The sequence below is a fragment of the Enhydra lutris genome, unplaced genomic scaffold, assembly GCF_002288905.1.
Source record: "Enhydra lutris kenyoni isolate GAN:26980312 unplaced genomic scaffold, ASM228890v2 scaffoldscaffold77, whole genome shotgun sequence".
In the NCBI taxonomy this organism is placed as follows: domain Eukaryota; kingdom Metazoa; phylum Chordata; class Mammalia; order Carnivora; family Mustelidae; genus Enhydra; species Enhydra lutris.
This window is the reverse complement of record NW_019154161.1, coordinates 761,017-783,407: the sequence shown is the minus strand read 5'-3', so window position 1 is coordinate 783,407 and position 22,391 is coordinate 761,017. Positions and strand designations below refer to the sequence as shown.

Below are 22,391 nucleotides of genomic sequence, written 5' to 3'. Positions count from 1 at the left end.
TGACAGACAGAGATCACAAGTAGGCAGAGAGGCAGGCAGAGAGAGAGGGAGAAGCAGGCTCCCCACGGAGCAGAGAGCCTGATGCAGGGCTTGATCCCAGAACCCTGGGATCATGACCTGAGCCAAAAGCAGAGGCTTAACCCACTGAACCACCCAGGCGCCCCAGGGTGTGTCTTTTTTTGACCGGCTCATTTCACTTATCGTAATGTCCTCAGGGTTCATCCATGTCTTCACCTGTGACAGGATGTCCTTCCTTTTTCAGGAAGGAACAATATTCCACTGTTTGCTTCTCCACTCTTCAGTTGGACAGTTGGGTGGCTTGCATGTTTTAGCTATTGTGAACAATGCTGCTGCGAACAGGAGTCCACACATGACCTCTTCAAGCCCCTGCTTCCAATCCTTTCCAATATACACCTGGAAGTGGGATTGCGGGAACCTGTGGTAATTCTATTTTTAATTTTTTATGGAATTGTCAAACTGTTTTCTACAGTGACTTATCTTTTTAATCACTATTTTTTTGAGAGAGAGTGTGAGTGGGGGGAGGGGCGGAGGGAGAGGGAGAGAATCCCAAGCAGACTCCCCACCCAGTGCAGAGGCCCCGGCAGGGCTTGATCTCCGCAGGGTCCTGAGATCCTGACCTGAACCAAAACCAAGAGTAAGACCCTTAACCGACTGCATCACCCAAACGGCACTAGTGGCTGTGATTTTGATTCCCACTGCCTGAGCTCAAGGGTTCCAATTTCTCCACGTCCTTGCTGTCCTTGCTAATTTTTTTTTTTTTTTTGGTTTGGTTGTTTTATAGTAGTCATGCTAATGGATGTGAGGTGGCATCGCATTGTGGTTTTGACTTGTGTTTTCCCTAATGAATTGTGAGGTTTCATGTGCTTATTGGCTATCTGTATATCTTTTTTCGAGAAATGTCTGTTCAAGTCCTGTTACCAATTACCAAACTTTTTTTTTCTTTCTTTCTTTGTTACTGATGAGTCTTAAGAGTTCTCTATATATTCTGTATACAACCTCTTAACAGATAAATGAGCTACAAATATTATCTCCCATTTTGTTGGGCCTTTTCACTCCATTGATGGCGACTTTGGGTGCACAAAAGTTTTAAATTTTCATGTAGTCCACTTTTTCTATATTTTCTTTTGTCACCTGTACCTTTGGTGTCACACCCAAGAAATCATTGCGAAATCTAGTATCATGAAGATTTTGACCAATGTCATCTTCTAAGAATTTTATTGTTTTAGGTCTTACATTTAGGCCTTTGATCCATTTTGAGTTCATTTTTGTATATGGTGTGAGTCAGCATCCGACTTCATGCTTTCTCCTGTGGACTCAGTCCTTCCTTCTTTTTCTGCCTTTACGGTTCATGAAAAAATAAGAGCCTCTCCCAAACACTATATGGTCTCTTGGAGATACTCAGAAGAAACTTGTAATTGTTTTAAGTAATTCGCAACTGGGAAAAAGTTTTACAGAAGCGTTCCCCGGTCCCCAAGCCTGCGCTGCCATTACATCTACAGGAGAAACGATAACTGTGGTTCTGAGAGGAGGTGAGATTGCAAATTCACAGACCTTTCTCTGAGTTTACCTGCCTACCCACCCCAACATGTACTGGCTGTCCTGACCTTCGCACCGAGCCAACTGTCCTGACAGCAGGAAGGGTTCCAGTGAGTAATTTTATTTATTTTATTTTTAAAAATTTTTTAAAAATTTTATTTATTGATTTGACAAAGAGAGAGCGAGCAAGCACAAGTAGGGGGAGCGGCAAGCAGAGGGAGAGGGAGAAGCAGGCTTTCCACTGAGCAGAGAACCCGACATGGGCCTTGATCCCAAGACCGTGGGACCATGACCTGCGCTGAAGGCAGACATTTAGCCGCCTGAGCCACCCAGGCGCCCCTCCAGGGAGTATTTTTAATTTCAGCCAGAGACAGAATCTGCAAGGAAGGAAGTCTGAGTAAGTGCTCATGCTTGGAGGAGAAAGAGACATAGTGGCAAGGCCAGACAGAGAGGTGGAATAAATCCTCAGTGAAGCGTTGAGCGAGTAATGAGGATGGGGGTCCTAAACCCTGTGCCGATCCCTGATGGCTCCTGGTGCCACGTAGCGGGATTGTCACTGAAGACAGTTGTTGATAAACTGTTGATAAACTCAGCGATAAATTAAATCTGACTTTTAAGGTGCTTAAATGTTATAGTGATGAAGTAAACAGACTGCTCGCATTTCCTTCCAGGAATCATATATTAAATTTTCAGTGCTATCAGAGGTGTACTTACAGTGCTACCGTGCTCATGATAAAGAGTATGATGAAACTATAAGAATTACTTCATCCTACGCAGCAGCCACCTATCTGCAGTTGTTTCTGGACTACAACAGCTGTTTTTCTTCTAAGTCTGGGCATAGGATGCACTTCATGAAAACAGTAATTGTGTCTCTAATGAAAACATCTGTGACTTGATGATTACGAACAGGCTACTTTCTCTCCTGAAGTTAGAGAAGCAGCCTTTAAGGAAAAGATAACTTTATAATTAGGAGCTCCAGACAAGAGGTGCCAGGACCACATGTTTTAATTTACTTTTATTTTATTTTATAGTGGTAAGAACACAAGATATCTACCTTCTTACCAATTTTTTTATTAATTTAAAGGTAGAATTTAGTGATTTCTCAGTTGCATATGCCACCCAGTGCTCATTACATCAAGTGCCTCCTTAATGCCCATCACCCAGTTACCCCATCCCCCAACTCACATCCCCTCCAGCAACCCTCAGTTTGTTTCCTAGAGTTAAGAGTCTCTTACGGTTTGCCTCCTTCTCTGTTTTCATCTTCCTTTATTTTTCTTCCCTTCCTCTATGTTCATGTTTTGTTTCTTCAATTCCACATATGAATGGAATCATATATTTGTCTTTTTCTGATTGACTTATTTCACTTAGCATAATACCCTCTAGTTCCATCCACGTCATTGCAAATGCCACGATTTCATTGTTTTTGATGGTTGAGCAATAGTCCATTGTATTTATAGACCGTGTCTTCTTTATCCATTCATCTGTTGATGGACCTCTGGGCTCTTTCCATATTTCGGCAATTGCAGACTTTGCTGCTATGAATGTTGGGTACGTGTGTCCCTTCAAATCACTATGTTTGTATCTTTTGGGTAAATATCTGGTAGTGCTTATTGTTGACTTTATTCTTATTTTCTACTTCAATTCCTGTATGTCCAGAAGAAACTTTTAAAAACAAGTGTATATTTGACCTCTTTTCTTTAGAAGTTGTATACTTACAATTGGTGAGGTTTTCAACCTAGAAATTTCTGCATGATTTGAAAAACTAATCAGAGTTTTTTTTTTCTTGAATAGGTTTAAACTCCTCCTTCACAATGCAAGGACATTATGCATAAATGTACTCACTGTATCCCATGGTTTTTATTGGTGATTTGTGTTTTTTTTTAACTTAAAAATACAGATACAGTGCACAGATAATGAAACTGATCACATCTGATCACCGAGCACATCTCTGTACACAGCACTCATATCAACGCAAAGAGGATCATCAGACCCCTGGAAGCTCCCATCTGCTCTCCCTGTCTGTCACTACTCACGGGGTAAACACAGCTATGACCTCTGCCAGCACACGTTATTATTGTCTGTTTGGTATTTAATGTAAAGATAGTAATAGAGCATTTAAAGTCAAATTTGTATTTGACTTTTTTCATTTAAGTTGAGAATTTATGATTACATGTTGTCGAGGCCCATCCACTGGCATTGCTGTATAGAATTCCATTTTACAAATATCAAACTATCATTCCATTATGACCAAGAGTGGGTCAAGAGAAACAGGATTTAAGGATGAGTTCTCTGAATTGGTTCTTGGGTTTCTAGATGTGGCTTTATAATCTGATTAGATTTTAAAATCCAAAAGAAGGGTGCTGGGTGGCTCAGCCGGTTAAGCATCTGCCTTTGGCTCAGGTCGTGATCCCAGGGTCCTGGAATGGAGCCCCACGTCAGGCTCCCTGTTCAGCGAGGAGTAGTTTCTCCGTCTGCCCCTCCCCCAGCCCATGTGCGCTCGCTCTCGCTCTTTCTCATGCTCTCTCTCCCTCTCTCTCAAATAAGATCTAAAAAAAAATTTTTTTTTAATTGTAAAAGAGGGGCTCCTGGGTGTCTCAGTCAGGTCTGCATTTGCCTTCGACTCAGGTCATGATCCCAGAGTCCTAGGATCAAGCCTTATGTGGGCTCCCTGCTCAGTGGAGAGCCTGCTTCTTCCTCTCCCTCTGCTGCTCCCTCTGTTTGTGCTCTCTCTCGTACACTCTCTCTCTCTTAAATAAAGGAGTAAAATCTTTTAAAGAAATTATAAAAGAGAGCAGTGAGAACACATTGCAGAATATCTGCCCTTGAAACTCCTTATCAGCCGTTTAAAAGAAGTAAGTATCGGGGTGCCTGAATGGCTTGGTCGGTCGGTTGGTCGAGCATCTGACTCTTGGTTTTGACTCCGGTAATGCTCTGCATGGAATCGGCTTCAGATTCTTTCCCCTCTACTCCTCCCCATCCCCTGCTCACTCATTCACACCCCCACCCCAATAAATAAATAAATAAAATCTTTTTAAAAAATAAAAGAAGTAAGTATCTGAAGTGTCTGGGTGGACATGTATTTGATACTTGCACACCATTTTAGATAACTAATAAGCATGATAACATTGGCTAGTTCCTCTCCATGTGGCTGGACAAACGTGAAAGAAGAGGATGAGCTCGGGATTCAAATTCCCAGCTCAGGCTCCGTGTAAATGGCCCAAAGGACTGTGTGTGCCCTGAGAGAGACCCGAGTCTGGGTCTCCAGACCACCTTCCTGCCAATACACCCAAATCACCTTAACATTACAGAGAAAACTCTGCTTTCTCCAAATCTCATCACATGTCTGTTTATGTTGTCAGCACTCACTTGATTATCTTTAAAGACCAGCAGAAATATATCTATGTTTTTGTGCTTTCCTTTGCCCTACTCCTCTTTAATCTGGCCATTTCTACATGAAAATATGGTCAACATGCTCATCTCCCTTCACCACCTCATATTTCAAACAGATCAGTGCCCTCTCTCTAAGGATGTGACTTACCTACAAAACTTAATAACTGGCTCCCAGAAATACCACTGCCTGAGAATGGACGTTTCCTCCAGCCCCACTCAGGCTAGTCTTTATGTAGTGGGGACATTGTTTTCTTCAGTTGGAGGAATGACAGGACCATGCTCTACCCCATGTTCATATACCTTTTCCTGAAACTGTGTGCCAGGTTCCTTTCTTGGAAATTTATTGCATTAGATTGAAAGCCACACACTTGAAGACTGCTCTGTAATATCCAGGTTGTGTCAAGTCCTGGTGTTTGTTATTGCATCAATTCTGTACTCCTTTACTGGCAGTATTAGGAAAACTTCAATTATTTAAGTATTTAGAAGATAATGGTGTTTCATTACAATATTGTCATGATTTATTGTTTATTTTTTAGAAGATGCTCAGCATGTCCTGTTTACTGTTGTCTTGGACTCATTTTATTTAGGACCCTGAGGGGGATGAATGAATTGGCAACTGTACATTGTAGATATACATACAGTTTACATATTTCTCATAAGATGAGGGGATTTTATATTCCCTCTCCAGGCAAAGAGGAGCCTGGGTACCTTGGAGTTGTGGCTCATGAGCAGAAAGGAGCTAATAGTTGGGAAACACACAGCTGTCATCACAGTGACATTCACGAGGATCCAGCCAGGATTATCAGAAAGAGCCAAAATAACTTGAAAGACAGAGGAGAGGGTGCAAAAGTAGACAAAGGTGCTCACCAGGAGAAGGATGGTTTTGGTGGCTCTGGACTCCGGGGAGGACCTGGCGGAGACAGTTCTTCATATATGCTGGACCCGCTTCTTGTGCCTGAACAGGATGAAAACCATGGTGCTGCTGGCCCAGAGCATGAGCCCCAAACATAGCATATCAGGGGATGAGAGCAATACTGCATACAACGAGTCTGTGGTTTTTCCGTGACGAACTGAAGAACAGTATCCGAAATTCTTTTCATTTGTGATGTTTTTGTCGCTCGATGCACTAATTATATACACAGGGAAAATGACATTTACCAACATTTGCAGCATCCAACACAGGAAAATAGAGGGAACAATGTACTTGGGAGCTTTTACTTTAAGCTCTGCCCACCAGGAGTTTGTGGGGCTGATCGTGATGGCCTGGTAGACACTCAAGATGCAGATGCTACCGATGGATACTCCCCTCCCCATCCTGTGAAGAAAGAAAAGAAGTTTGCATCCAAAGTGGCTAAGGATATGTTTCCACCCAAATGCTGCCATGGTCTGGGGGACTCCTTTACAGAGCAAGACTAAGAAGTTGGCCACAGTCAGGTGCTTGTGAATGAAATCTGTGGACCTCGGCCTGTAGTCAGTGAAGGAAAGGAGGATATAACGACAAAGAAGTGAGAAATTGCCCAGGATGCCAACCGTCGTCTGTGTTAAGAAGATCAGTCCTATTTCTGCAAAGAAGACATCCAGATGGCCAACAGACACATGAAAAAGTGCTCCACATCACTCAGCATCAGGGAAATACAAATCAAAACCACAATGAGATACCACCTCACACCAGTTAGAATGGCTAAAATTAACAAGTCAGGAAATGACAGATGCTGGCGAGGATGCGGAGAAAGGGGAACCCTCCTACACTGTTGGTGGGAATGCAAGCTGGTGCAACCACTCTGGAAAACAGCATGGAGGTTCCTCAAAATGTTGAAAATAGAACTACCCTATGACCCAGCAATTGCACTGCTGGGTATTTACCCTAAAGATACAAACGTAGTGATCCGAAGGGGCACGTGCACCCGAATGTTTATAGCAGCAATGTCTACAATAGCCAAACTATGGAAAGAACCTAGATGTCCATCAACAGACGAATGGATAAAGAAGATGTGGTATATATACACAATGGAATACTATGCAGCCATCAAAAGAAATGAAATCTTGCCTTTTGCGACAACATGGATGGAACTAGAGGGTATCATGCTTAGCGAAATAAGTCAATCGGAGAAAGACAACTATCATATGATCTCCCTGAGATGAGGGAGAGGAGATGCAACATGGGGGGTTAAGGGGGTAGGAGAAGAGTAAATGAAACAAGATGGGATTGGGAGGGAGACAAACCATAAATGACTCTTAATCTCACAAAACAAACTGAGGGTTAATGGGGGGATGGGGGTTGGGGGGGTGGGATTATGGACATTGGGGAGGGTATGTGCTATGGTGAGTGCTGTGAAGTGTGTAAACCTGGCGATTCACAGACCTGTACCCCTGGGGATAAAAAGATATGTTTATGAAAAATAAAATTAAAAAAAAAAAAAAAAAAGAAGATCAGTCCTACCACCAGTTCGCTGTTGGCCATTTTCTCTGTTCCCGGTCACTGTTAGTTGCCTTCTGAGCTAAAATGTCCTTCGTGGGAGCGCGAGGCATGGGCCAAATGTATCACGTCAGCAGAATTCCAGTATGTTCCCCCTTCCCTTCATTCCCTCTTGGAAACACAGCCTTCCAAGGACTGAACATAGAACTTTTAAGAGCGCTTATAATGTAAAATCTCTCCTGTGAGGGCACTCATGTGAGAACTTCTTCATGCTTCACGACCCTATGAGGCCAGGACTACTGTGGATGTAACTAAAAGAGGAAGAGAACAGACATACAGAGAGGCCAATTATTTTTCCACATCTGTTCCTTCAGACTGTGTGGAGACTGGGAACCGGTTGGGCTGGAAATGGGGATAGTTCACCGAGCGACCATGGTCTGCAAGAAAACAAGGTCGCTGGAGCACCTGGGTGCCTCAGTGGGTTAAATGTCTGCCTTTGGCTCAGGTCATGATTGCAGAGTCCTGGGATTTAACCCCACATCTGGCTCCCTGCTCAGCGGGGAGTCTGCTTCTCCGCCCCTCTCCTGGTTTGTGTGCCTTCTCCCTCTCTCTCTCTCCCTTTCTCTCATGTTCACTCTCTCTCAAGTAAATAAAATCTTAAAGAAAGAAAGCTCAATAGTTGTGTTCATCAAACAATCCAGATCTACAGTAAGTTTTGATTTGCCACCTTATGGTTGATTGTAGAGTGGTGATAGTCTATAATTTTCATTACAAGTTTCCATTAACTTGTGATGATTTATTGGACAGGACAATATCAATTATGGGTAAAGTGTTCAATATCTTAGTAAAGGTACATGCACTGTTGGCAACAGAATATTGCAGGAACCTGTCCTGTTACAAGTTGTATGTAGTGCATGCGAGACCGCCTTGATATCAAGATGGCCACAGAAAGACTCATTTGCTTTTATGTCAGGAATGAAGTATAATGGTACCAATCACAGGAATTGTTGAATAATCACAAGTAATTCTTTAAACTTTGGGACATAAAGCACTAACACATGATAAAAATAATAATAGTGTAAGGCAGAAATTAAGTTAGTATTGATTTCAAATGATATACTTATCCATTTATTAATACCTCAGTTAAGTAAAGCTATTAACAATGCACTCAGATTTGTGAATGATATTACCATAAGACACTTCACTGCAAATTGGCATCTGTAAGGCGTATATTTTTATGCACCACTCTCTATGTCTAAGCACTGGGTTTTTATATTGACAGTAGAATAACTTTTTAAAGATTTTATTTATTTGTTTGACAGAGAGAGAGGGAGAGAGAGAACAAGTAGACAGAGTGACAGGCAGAAGCAGGCTTCCTGCTGAGCAGGGAGCCCGATGTGGGACTCAATCCCAGGACTCTGGGATCATGACCTGAGCCGAAAACAGATGCTCAACCCATTGAGCCATCCAGGTGTCCCGAATAATTTTTAAATGGGTGGAGAGAACATGATATACACCTGACAGCTACCATCTGTAATGCATCATTGTTAGGTCAACTGTTCCTTACTTGTTCATTTCCTAACCTTCAAAATGAATGTTTCGCTGTCACTGACAGATTATGGAGATTTCCAGTGCAGACTCGGTTAGTGTCCCCAAAATTTAGTGGTAGATCCAGAGTTAGAGGACTCCTGTCCATTCAAGCCATTACCATTTGGATGATACACTTTCCTCACAGGGTCACATGCTTCCTGTACGTGCATCATATTCTTCACTACAAGCATGGAGGTGTCACAGGTGCGCCGCTAGCAACCCTGAGCATTTAGTCTACCATTCCTAGGATGTGGGCTGTACAGAAGGTTGATTTTACAGCTCAGTCCTTAAGGACCTAAGAATCAGTGAGTATTCATACTTGCAGGAAACACTAACTGTCACTATGAGTGAAGATGACTTTATTGCATTAGGAGCCATCAAGGATTGGTGAAGGTCTAGGACCCCATCTCTTTACTAGCTGAGTTCAAGCCTCAGAATTATTCCACCTTCCTGCATGGCTTTCAGAATGGATCAGGTGATACACAGAACATTGCCCTTTTCTGATATGATCGCTCACCCAGATTCTTGAGACGCCTTTTCTTAAACGGACACCGCCTCTCAGTTTGAAGTAGAAATCCTCTCCAGCACCTTCCTGCTGCCAGGAGCTGCTCACTGCGAAGAGCATGGCAGCCAGTATGTGTGTGGGAGGGGGGCAGCCAGACCCTGAGATATAAGCTCATGATTCTGTGAGGTCCCCGCCTTCAAAACTGCAATTATTTCATTTGCAGCTGCACTGGGAATATGGGTTTGGGAACTGAAGATGTTTCTGAAATATTTCCCCAGTTGTTAATTACAAAAAACAATTATAAGTTTCTAGATAGAACCCCATAGGAGACTATTTGAGTATTTGTGAGAAGCTCTTTTCTCCCCCTTGGTCTCTCTGTGTAGACGGGGTCTTCTCTGAAGGACAGCAGGAAATACTGAGTTCTGACACATGAGGGACTGGTGGCCAGGTCTGTGTGTCTCACTGGATCCTTCACTTCCCAGAGAAGTTTCTCTACCCCGAAACTTTGTTAATCTTCTGACCACTGAACTGAACCATCAATTACAGAATGAGACAAAATACCTGGGAAGAATATTCAGAGATACAAGTAAAAGGAGCAACATGATGTATACAACACAGTTAGAAATTGTTTCACAAATCAAAGTTAACGAATTTGGCCTTGTTTGAACAATTCAGTGCCAGTTAATAGGATCATTGTTTAGGAACATGTGCTTTACCATAACTGACCTCTCTTCATAAGAAATACAGACAGAACAATATCCACAGAAGAAAGAACGAAGTTTCTAAAAGAGTGTTTCACAGATTTAAAACAGAAGACCAGATGGCTCAACTAGGAGATTTTACAAGATTTACAAGATTTTGAATGAGCCAACCCTCATGTACTTAATTCAAGAAGATCACGTGGTTACAACAGTTCTTTACTGTGTTGTTGTTGTTGTTGTTGTGCTTGAATTTTCAGTAATGAGCTCTTGCTGCTTTGGTAAGAAGATATACAAATTAGGAGTTGAAACTGATCCTTCGGTTTTCCCTACAAACAAATCCACATGTGATGCAAGTTCACTGTGCAATGAGCAGTCATTTTCAAGTCAGAGCCATCATGGTGGGCAACTAAGACTGCACACAAACATGAACTCATTTATCCACTTACATGCAGATGGAAACACACGTGTGTATGCACACCCACATGCATATACTCACATACCAGTAGACACATACATAGTCACTCATGTACTTACACAACTGCAGTTGAAACTCACAAACATTCAGGCACATACTGAACACATACAAGCTAAGTCTCATCGACCTTAATGTTCACCACACCTTCACACAAACAGTTCACATTCATTATCACACAATTGGCTAACACAGTCATCGTGACATGTTCATATACAGAAGAAGAGTTATATCTCCAGACCTCTGGATGCCAGAAATGGGGGCCCTTTTTATCATTAGTAGTCTTCCAAGCCTGCAACAATCCACAAGGAGAATATTTTCAATTATACAGCCTTAAAAATTTCTTTGAGCATTACAACCCTAGGTCATGTCATGTGGTGGGAATGTTGGAGCATGCGGGGTGGGGCAGTTCATGGGAGTCTGATAGAGCAGGTGAGAGAGAAGGCACAGGGAAAGAAGGGCATAGGGACAAGACAGTTATGCCAAGGTCTTGGGTTGAAGGGGAGGAGAGTGTAGGAGAAGAAAGAATGCAGAGGGATAAAAGACAAGTGTGTTTGATGTCACAGAGAACACTGCCACATTTGAGGGTACAAGGACACAAAGTGTGCCAGGAAGTGAAGGTATGGGGTATATTGGGATCTGGGAAAAGAGAGGAGCGAGGTTTCATGGGAATGAAGGAGAAAACGGGGATGGGTACTTTGTAGGGAGACATTTATGGTCTGTGGTTGGTGAAATTCACAGGAGACAAGGTCTTAAAGGATTTAAAACTTGTTTGGAGTGGAGGGAGAGAATACGTGGGGGTTAGGTGGACCTTGAAGGAAGAGAGTGTGGTCTAAGGCAGATAGAGAAGGTTAGAAGAGGAGAGGATTAGGAGAGGTTAGGAGAAGATGAACATGAGGAGTGAGGCAATAGAGGCACAGGACAGTGAGGGAGTCAGGGAGCCAGGAGAAAGGGTCAAGGTGATAGAGATGGGGTAATGGGTATGGGTGTGGATTGGGTTCATATAGGAGTTGAGACTGGGACACTGGATGGTGTTGGGCATAGAGGACCCAGGGGAGATACTGGAATTGGGAGTGGATGTTTGGCAAGACAAAGAAGAGTCTGGATGGTGTGGTTTGTGGGAGTGATGGAAAGGGAGGAGGGTCACCTTGGAGTCCCTGGAATAGTGATCATGTAGGAACGGTATCAAGAAGATGACAAGAAGGAGATGGTGTGCAATGCAGAAGTCTGATGGGGTTGAGCACAGGTGAGGGGTGCATGCAGGTTTAGCAGGTGACTCCAGCTCCACGGGTGGGGTCATCGAGTATCTAGGTGGGAGATGGGTATGTGGGGTGGGGCAAAGGAATGACGGAGCTAGGAGGGATGGTGGTGGCACAGGACACATTGAAATCCACTCTTTGACCCCCATTCATTAATTCCAGCTTCATGGTTAAATCACAAGTGTCAAGCAAGCTTCTAATTTCATTTAAGTGGCAAAACTCTCGCTCATATAAAATGCTCCACCACATCATCAAATAGAAAATATAGTATAGGAGTGAAGGTGCCATTTTGGATAACAAAACTCAGCGCTTCCTTGGAAAATCAGGTAAAGGATGAGACCTGGATGGGTCAGGCTGGAGAGTATGTTTACTGGTATTCCACATTGCAAGTGTTGGGAAGACCTGTCCCATCCCAAACTCTACATTATTGAAAAACTGTTATGGGTCAAAGAAATTTTATGCCCCAGCATATCATTTTTTAAATTTTATTTTATTTTTTCATTGTTCCAAGATTCATTGTTTATGCACTACACTCAGTGTTCCATGCAATATGTGCCCTCCTTAATATCCACCACCAGGTTCACCCATCCCCCCCACCCCTTCCCCTCCAAAACCCTCATTCTGATGAAGATTCTTTTATGTGTTGTGACATTTGTAAAATCCAGCACTTTAATTATCTGAGCTTTAGTAACTCTTATTCATGGGTTTTATTGTAAGAAAATAAACCATGGGCTACCTGAAAATTTTAAGGATATTTCCCCCAGGTATTTCATCATAAGAAACCATAAGAACTACATCAAAAATTAATGACCTACTGCATGGTGACTAACATAACAAAATAAAAAAATTTTTTAAAAGAAACCATAAGAAGAAGGAATCACAGGTAATAGAGTTGTAGATTGATAATGTCTAAATTATTTTTCATTTCAGAAATTCTACTGATTTCTTAATACAGATCTCCAATTTGGGGGTTGCTCCCTTGGTTTAGTTATGACACCAAGTAAAAGGGATATGGGAAGTTTAGAGTTACTTATGAGATGATCTTAACAAAGAGATGTTATCCCAGATTTTCTGGTGCATCCCAAGTAATTCCATGAGTCCTTGAGTGAGAGAACACACACAGATTTGACAGAAGAAGAAATCAGAGATTTGAAGCATACAAGGGATTGAACAGACTTGCTGTCTTTGAAGCTGAAGTGTAGGTGAGCACACGTAGAAGCCGTAAAAAGGAGATTAAATTGTACCAATAACCTAAAGGATTATGGAAGTGGATTCTTCCCCAGGCTCTGGAGATTGAAACCCAGGCTGATTGACACCCTGATGTCAGATGGTGACCCTAATCAGAGTACCCAGCCAAGGTCCCACATGTTTTTGATGTAAGTACTGTTTGAAATTAAATGTGTATCTTGTTAAACATCTATTAAGGAGTAATATCAATGCGACAGACTAAATATTTATTCCTCCCCACCCCAAAATCACACGGTGAAACCTAATCCCCAGTATGATTGCATTTGGAGAGGGGGTTTGGGGCGATGCACAAGTGATGAGGATGAGCTCTCGTGAGTGAGAACACTCACGTTGTGAAAAACGACCCCAGAGAGCCCCTTCGCGGTGAGAGTACACAGCGGTAGGATGGTATCTATGAGCAGAGCTGGGCACAGGAGACGGTCGTTCTGAAAACCTCCCAGGTGATCCTAATGGGAATCCAGCCTTGAAGACCGCTTAGCCAGACATTGCCTCTCAAAGGGTACGTGAATCTCCTGAATTCCTGTTGAAACCGGATCTATAGGAGAACCCCACTCTAAGAGACTGAGAGACAGCCGCGGTAGGGCCCACGAATAAGCCTTTTCAGCACGGTCCCTGATGGGCTGATGCTTCTCCCCCCAGAACCCTGTTTCCACGGCATCCCCCCACACCAGTCCCTCCTCCGGTAGCACTAGAGAAAGAAAGCAGGACACACCCGACCCCCTACATACTACCGTCAACATCTCAACATAAATACTGTGGGTTCCCTGCATTTAGCAAATGAAGGGGAAGGAACGGAACCAGGACTGGTGATTCCGGTAGGGAGGAGGGGCTGCTATAGCGAAAAGTCTGAAGACCCCACCTGCCAAGGTAGGGTACAGAGAACTTGCAAGGTCTAGGTCCTAGGCGGGGCGGGCCGGGCCTTCGTGGGTGGCCTCTGCGCAAGCGCGAATGTGGGTGTGGTTACTGGCTCCCTGCGCGTGCGCACTTGGAACCAGGGTCAAGTGACCCTGGCGTTTTCCCAGTTGGCTTCGGTGTTGCGGCTCATTTCGCCGTCCTCCTGAGGGACCGCGTTATAGCCGCGGATTCTCCTTCTGCGAGGTTAGTTGTCAGGGAGCGTGGGCTGGCGCAGGTGTGGTAGTGCTTGAGGGTCCCGAGGAGGGAGGGGACTGCGTGCTGCCGGCCGCTGAGCTCAGAGCTCGCAGCGGCTCCAGAGCCTGCACCGCGCGACGGGCTGGGGTCGGGGTCCTGTGAGAGGGACTTGTTTTGGACTAGAGTCTGGTGGCAGCGTTAACCGTGTGTATTCAGTGACGAGTCCCAGGCCCGTGGTTTCGCCCTCGAGGGCATCTAGAGTTTAGGGGACACTGGTTTCAGGTCCCGGGGGTGGGGCAAGGGACCACACGCTGTGCGCCCCATGGAGCGCATGGGCAAGGTCCTGGGCTGGGAGGAAGTGGGAAAGAGGGAAGTCTGGGACCCAGAACATGTGAGAATGAGAAGATGGGTTTGTGCCTCATTTATTTATTTATTTTTAGATTTAATTTATTTATTTGAGAAAGAGCACGAGCAGGGGAAGGGCCAGAGGGAGAAGGGTTTGTGCTTCAGACTCTTTGCGCGAAGAGGGCAATCTGAGTCCTGGTCTGTGGGTTTGGGGACGAGCTGGGTCTTGTGGGTGGTGGAGGGGTCCAGATGTGGGGGGATCAGGTGTGGACTGCAGAGCCTAGTTCTGACGAGGGAAAGATGGATCGGGAGACCTGGGCACAGGTGTGCGGCTGGCGAGGTCGCACCTGCGCAGAACCAGTATTGTTGGGAGGCCTTCGCAGCTGCAGCTTGGTGGTGGGGCTGAGTCTCCCCGCTGTCCAGGTACGGCACCAGTGTTGGCTGCACACAGACTGCCCCGCTGTCCACGCGGGGGCGCAAGTGTTGGCTGCACGCAAAGCACACGACTCCTCATGTAACAAGTCCCAGTGCTCAAGTCCAGACGCTGACTGGAGTAGACCGGAGCTAACAGCCTGTGCACGGATGCCAGACCTCCAGTCAGAGAAGGACAAATACCATATAGTCTCAGTCATATGCGGAATCTAAGAGGGAAAACAGATGAATATGTGGGAAGGAGAGAAGAAGGAAAGTTGAGAGAGAAACAAGCCATAAGAGATTCTTAATGATAGAGAACAAACTGAGGGTGGATGGAGGGACATGGGTGGGGGAAGGGCTAGATGGGTGATGGGTATTAAAGAGGGCACTTGTGATCAGCACTAGGTGTCATATGTAATGATGAATTACTAAATTCTACTCCAGTAACCAGTATGATGCTGTATGTTTAAGAAGTTGAGGATAGGGACGCCTGGGTGGCTCAGTTGGTTAAGCAGCTGCCTTCGGCTCAGGTCATGATCCCAGCGTCCTGGGATCGAGTCCCACATCGGGCTCCTTGCTCATCAGGGAGCCTGCTTCTTCCTCTGCCTCTGCCTGCCATTCTGTCTGCCTGTGCTTGCTCTCTCTCCCTCTCTCTCTCTCTGACAAATAAATAAATAAAATCTTAAAAAAAAAAAAAAAGAAGTTGAGGATAACACAAAGAAATGGAAAAGCATTCCATGCCCATGGATCAGAAGAACAAATATTGTTAAAATTTCTGTATTACTGAAAGCAATCTACACATTTAATGCAGTCCTTCTCAAAATACCATCAGCATTTTTCACACAGCTAGAACAATCAATCCTCAAATTTGTATGGATCCACAAAGACCCTGAATAGCCAAAGCAATCTTGAAAAACCAAACCAAAGCTGGAGGCATCACTATTCTGAACTTCAAGTGATATTACGAAACTATAGTGATCAAGACAATATGGTGCTGGCACAAACAGACACGCATAGATCAATGGGGCAGAAAAGAAAACCCAGAAATTAACCCACAGCTGCATGGTCAGCTAATTTTCCCCAAAGCAGGAAAGAGCATTCAATGGGAAAAAGAGGTTTTTGAGAAAACTGGAAAGCAACATGGGAAAGAATGAAACTGTACCATTTTCTTACAGCATACACAAAAATAATTTCAAAATGGATGAAAGGGCTAAATGTGAGACAGGAAACCATCAAAATCCTACAGGAGCACACAGGCAGTGACCTCTTTGACCTTGCCCATAGCAACTTCTTACTAGCTACCTTGCTGGAGGCAAGGGAAGTGAAAGCAAAAATAAACTACTGGGACTTCAACAAGATAAAAATCTTCTGCACAGCAAAGGAAATAATTAACAAAACTAAAAGGCGACCTTCAGAATGGGAGAGGAGTTTTCAAATGACTTACCTGGTAAGAGTTAGTATCAAATATATTGTATATATACAAAAATATATATATGTCTGTATATACATATACAGACATGTGTGTGTGTGTGTGTGTGTGTGTGTGTGTGTGTGTGTGTGAATATATATATATATATATATATATCAACCAAATATATATATATATACGTAAACCGACCAAAACACAAATAATCCAGTTTAAAAATGGGCAGAAGACATGAGTCGACATTTTTCCAAAGAAGACATACAGATGGCTAAGAAGCATGAGGAGACGTTCAACATCACTCATCATCAGGGAATACCAGTGAAAATTACGATGAGCTATCACCTCACAGCTCTTAAGAATGGCTAAAATTAAAAACATGGGAAACAACAGGTGTTAGTTAGGAGGCATAGAAAGGGGAGGCCTCTTACTCTGTTGGGAATGCAAACTGGTGCAGCCACTCTTTAGAACAGTATGTTGGTTCCTCCAAAAGCTGAAAATAGAACTATCCTATACTCCAGCAATTGCACTACTAGGTGCTTACCCAAAAGATACAAAAATAGCTATTGGAAAGGATATATGTGCCCCTGTGTTTATAGCAGCATTATCAACAATAGTCAGATTACAGAAAGGGACAAATGTCCATCAGTTGATGGATGGATAAAGAAGATGTGTTATACATATATACAATGGAATATCACTCAGTCATAAAAAAGAATGAAATCTTGCCATTTGTGGTGACATGGATAGAGGTAGAGTGTATTATGCTAAACGAAATAAGTCAGAGAAAGACAAATACTGTATGATTTCACTCATATGTGGAATTTAAGAAAGAAAACAGATGAGCATATGGGAAGGGGGAAAAGAAAAAAGGGAGAGCATGAAACTGCCACAAGAGCCTCTTACATGTAGAGAACAGACAGGGTTGATGGAGGGAGGTGGATGGAGGATGGACCAGATGGGTGATGAGTATTAGAGGGCACTTGTTTTTGTTTGTTTGTTTTTTGTTTGATAGAGAACTCGAGTAGGCAGAGTGGCAGGGAGAGGGAGAAGCAAGCTCCCTGCTGAGCAGAGAGCCCAACAAAGGGCTTCATGCTGGGACCCCCGTATCATGACCTGAACTGAAGGCAGACAGTTAACCAACTGAGCCACCCATGCACCCTGAGGGCACTTGTTTTGATGAGCACTGAGTGTTGTAGGTCAGTGATGGATCACTAAATTCACTAAATTCTGTTCCTGAAACCAGTATTGCAGTGTATGTTAACTAACTAGAATTTAAATAAAAACTTGGAAAAAAGGTAGTAGGATGTTAGAACAACTATTTTGCAACCATCATCTGATAATTGACTCAGATAAAAATCATCAGTAGATGCCAAAATACTTTGAAGAGAGATAAGTTGTTCCAACAGTGTCAAAATATCACTCCAGGGGCACCTGGGTGCCTCAGTCCATTAAGTCCAACTCTTGGGTCAGCTCAGGTCATGATCTCAGAGTCATGAGATCAAGCTCCCCAGTCAGGCTGTGCACTCAGTTCAGAGTCTTTAGGGATTCTCTCTCTTCCCTCTGCCACTCCCCTTACTTGCACACTTGTGCGTGTGCGCACACACACACACACACTCTCTCTCTCTCAAAAAATTAATAAAATCTTTTTAAAAATAAAAGGTATATTACTCCAGCAATTACTTATTAACGAAGCAGGGGAAAAGCACCTTGAAAATTAACAGGTCTAGTAAATGGTATTATAACCAAATAAGAAAACTTAATCAGCAAGTGTAGAAGATACTTATAACCTTTGCTTCTGAGGTGATGCCCTTCGTCTTTTCATTCCCACACTCTTCCCAGCCGACTTCATCACCCACACCCATTTTTAACCCTCTGTCTTTGTCCTGGACCACTAACCATGTCCAGCCCATCCATACTCCAAGAACATGGTGTCATATCATATTTGTTGTCTTTCGTATCAATGCTATTTGAAGGTTCCAGCTACCAAGCAGTCAGTTCCCCTTGTTAAGCAGCTGACCAATCCATGCTTTAACCACTTCCCTTACTGGACTCAGACAAGCTGAGCCACTTTGCAGAAGTTGTGACCACCCAGGGTCAGGTACCAGACAACCAGGGACAGCTTTATGTTTTGAACCTGTGAAATGCTTCAAGTCAGCCAGTTCAGTGGGAACTCTAGAAAACTAGCTCCTCTCACTCTGCTTCCACGCATGAGCTGTTCCTGTGGCTCTAGTTTCTGTTACCCTGTCCCCATATATAGCGCCCTCCCTCCAGCGTGGTCCTACCTGGCATCCTTCTCCTTTTGGAGCTGTTATTAAAGAGTTCTACCTTTTTTCCAGTCACGTGTCATAGTGTCCACCATCAAATAACATTGAAATCCTACAAAATGTATGTTTCCTGCCTTCTGTTCTCTAAGCCCACATGGACATGAATTGTCCTGGGCTTTCCCACCTATCCCCTTACTGTTGCTGATTATCTCCCTTCCCCATTTTCCCCCTTGTTCTTATGACTAGTGTACCGCTAGGCCCCCAAACTAATGTCTGCTGTGCTACACGTTTAACTTCCATGCACATTGTCCCGTTGTCCCCCTTAAGACCTGCAATGCACTTGAAACATTGTGCACCTTTTAAGCCCTGTGTGCCTTTTTATCCTGCATACTCTCACACCTCCCACACTCCGTACACTCCTGTTAGGAATTGAATTGTTTATCCCAGAATTCATATTTCATAGCCCTAATAACTAATACATCAGAATGTGGAGATGGGGCCTTCAAAGAGATGATTAGGCTAAAAATGAGGCTGTCGCAGTGCACCCTGATAAAATATGACTGGCGTCCTTACAAGGAGAGGAAGTTAGGAAATAGCAGCAATGCAGATGTGCAAGACCAGAGAGAGGCTGTGTGAACAACACACAGGGAGAAGCTGGCCATATTCAAGCAGACATAGAAGCCTCAGAAGAAACCAACCCTGCTGACCCCTAGATCTTGGATTTGTCACCTAAAAACTCTGAAGAAATAAGTTTCTGTTGTTTATGCCAGCCAGTCTTTGATACTTTGTCATGACAGCCCTACTGGACTAATACTGTCCCATGTCACCATGTTTCATTGCTTTGCCCTCTTCCCCTCAGCTGCTGTTCTCCTGCTATGTTACAGCTCATGTACTGCCTTTCACCACCAGAGCAGAGCTCAGAGAAGTTTTGAAATGCTACACATGTAAAATGTGCTCCTGGCATTCGGAAGGAGTGCAGTTGTAGACATGGCTCCTCTTTCTTGCATTCACAGGCTCGGACATAGGAAAAGAATTACTTTACACAGACATTTTTCTGAGGAGCATACACCTGGTGACTTTGTGAGGGTTTTTGTGAAATTGAGTAGGACAGTGGTGTTTGGGTGTGCATTATGAGTATGTATGAATGTGAGTGTGAGTCTGTATGTGGTCAGTGTGCACATGACTGTGGGTGTGAGCCTGTATATGCCAGGATGGGAAAGACTATGTGCGTGTGTATTTATCTTGAGTGTGCATATTATGTGTGTTTCTGAGTGGGTGAACATGTATGTGCATGTTCTTTTGTGTTCACAGAATGGATTGACAACCATATGGTTCTATTCCTGTACTGGGATATTGGATGAGTAGGAAGAATATAGGGAAAATTTGGCAAAACTTAACAGAGGTCTGTCCTTTGCCATCTCACCCTGGAAGATAATCTCCACCCCTTGTAATGTCATGCTCATAGTATTGCCTTTGTTTATCTCAGGGAATGGCCACCAGACAGTCTGATAGTGGTTTATGATGGGACCTTGGGCCATGCAGTATCAGGTCCGCTTCTGAAGTAGCTGAACACAAAATAAATCAGCCAGACTTCCCTAAAACGGGAGAATAAACAAGCTATCCAGTCAGTATGTGATTGAGCTCCACTAAAAAGTGTCAACACCTAGGTTTGGGTGAGCATCCCTGGTGGCAGTATGCTTATGAGTGTTGTCAAATATCGATGTCTGGAGAATAACACATCCATCACTTCACAGAGGGGACACTGGAACTCTTTCATACTTTTTCTGGACTCTACCCCATATACTTCTTCCATGTCTAGTATTAATCTGTATCCTATCTTTTCAGATACAGATTAATAAAACATAGTGGTGAGTACAATAGCTCTCGGTGACTTATAGGAGTCCTTCTGGAGAATTCTGAAAATGGCGCATGGTTTTAGGAACCCTGAACTTGAGTTGGTATCAGAAGTAGGTGTGTTCCCATTGAACGTTTAAAAAAAAAAAAAAGGTAGATGTGGTCTGGTTAGAATGGCTAAAATTAACAATTCAGGAAACAATAGGTGTTGGTGAAGATTCGGAGAAAGGGGAACCCTCTTACACTGTTGGTGGGAATATAAACCACTACAGCCACTCTGGAAAACAGTATGGAGGTTCCTCAAAAAGTTAAAAATAGTCCCCAAAATTCATTTTTGCTTTTGTTTCCTTTGCCTTTGGAGACATATCTTGAAAGAAGTTGCTGTGGCTGATATCGAAGAGGTTACTGCTTATGTTCTCTATGATTCTGATGGATTCCTGTCTCACACTGAGGTCTTTTATCCATTTCGAGTTTATCTTTGTGTATGGCATAAGAGAATGGTCCAAGTTTCATTCTTTTACATAGAGCTGCCCAAATTTCCCAGCACCATTTATTGAAGAGACTGTCTTTTTTCCACTGTGTATTTTTTCTGCTTTATCAAAGATTATTTGACCATAGAGTTGAGGGTCCATATCTGGGCTCTGTACTCTGTTCCACTGGTCTATGTGTCTGTTTTTATGCCAGTACCATGGTGTATTGGTGATCACAGCTTTGTAGTAAAGCTTGAAATCAGGTAACGAGATGCTGCCAGTTTTTTCTTTTTCAACATTTCCTTAGCAATTCGGGGTCTCTTCTGATTCCATACACATTTTAGGATTGTTTGCTCCAGCTCTTTGAAAAATACCAGTGGAATTTTGATCAGAATGGCATTAAAAGTATAGATCGCTCTAGGCGGTATAGACATTCTAACAATGTTTATTCTTCCGATCCATGAGCATGGAATGGTCTTCCATCTTTTTGTGTCTTCTTCGATTTCTCTTATGAGTGTTCTGTAGTTCCTCGAGTAGAGATCCTTTATCTTTTTGGTTAGGTTTATTCCCAGGTATCTTATGGTTCTTGGTGCTATAGTAAATAGAATTGATTCTCTAATTTCCCTTTCTGTGTTTTCATTGTTAGTGTATAAGAAAGCCACTGATTTCTGTATATTGACTTTGTATCCTGCCACATTACTGAGTTGCTATATGAGTTCTAGTAGTTTGGGGGTGGAGTCTTTTGGGTTTTCCATATAAAGTATCATGTCATCTGCGAAGAGAGAGAGTTTGACTTCTTCATTGCCAATTTGGATACCTTTTCTTTCTCTTTGTTGTCTGATTGCTGTTGCTAGGACTTGTAATACTATGTTGAACAAGAGTGGTGAGAGTGGGCATCCTTGTCGTGTTCCTGATCTAAACGGGAAGGCTGCAAGCTTTTCCCATTGAGGATGATATTTGCTGTGGGTCTTTCATAGATAGATTTTATGAAGTTCAGGAATGTTCCCTCTGTCCCTATACTTTGAAGCGTTTTAATCAGGAACGGTTGCTGGATTTTGTCAAATGCTTTTTCTGCATCGAGAGGACCATGTGGTTCTTCTCTCTTCTCTTATTGATTTGTTCTATCACATTGATTGATTTGCGAATGTTGAACCATCCTTGCAACCCAGGGATGAATCCCACCTGGTCATGGTGGATAATCTTTTTAATGTGCTGTTGGATCCTCTTTGCTAGGATCTTCTTGAGAATCTTAGCATCTGTATTCATTAGTGATATTGGTCTGAAATTCTCCTTTCTGGTAGGGTCTTTGCCTGGTTTGGGGATCAGTGTAATGCTGGCTTCATAGAAAGAGTCTGGAAGTTTTCCTTCTGCTTCAAAAAATTGAAGCAGAA

The 22,391-nt window shown here is 43.2% G+C and overlaps 2 protein-coding genes across 2 annotated transcripts in view; one reads left to right on the top strand and one right to left on the bottom strand.

Annotated features, from left to right (window-relative positions):
- Nucleotides 1-22,391, top strand: part of LOC111160767 — a 618,405-nt gene that overhangs the window by 550,367 nt on the left and 45,647 nt on the right. The window contains 1 exon segment of the mRNA XM_022524110.1: nt 14,792-14,795. Within this exon segment, the coding sequence (XP_022379818.1) occupies nt 14,792-14,795 (4 nt within the window).
- LOC111160782 (vomeronasal type-1 receptor 4-like) lies at nt 5,590-7,408 on the bottom strand. Its single transcript, XM_022524132.1, is given in 2 exon segments — nt 5,590-6,506; nt 7,387-7,408. Coding segments are annotated over 2 exon segments (939 nt in total).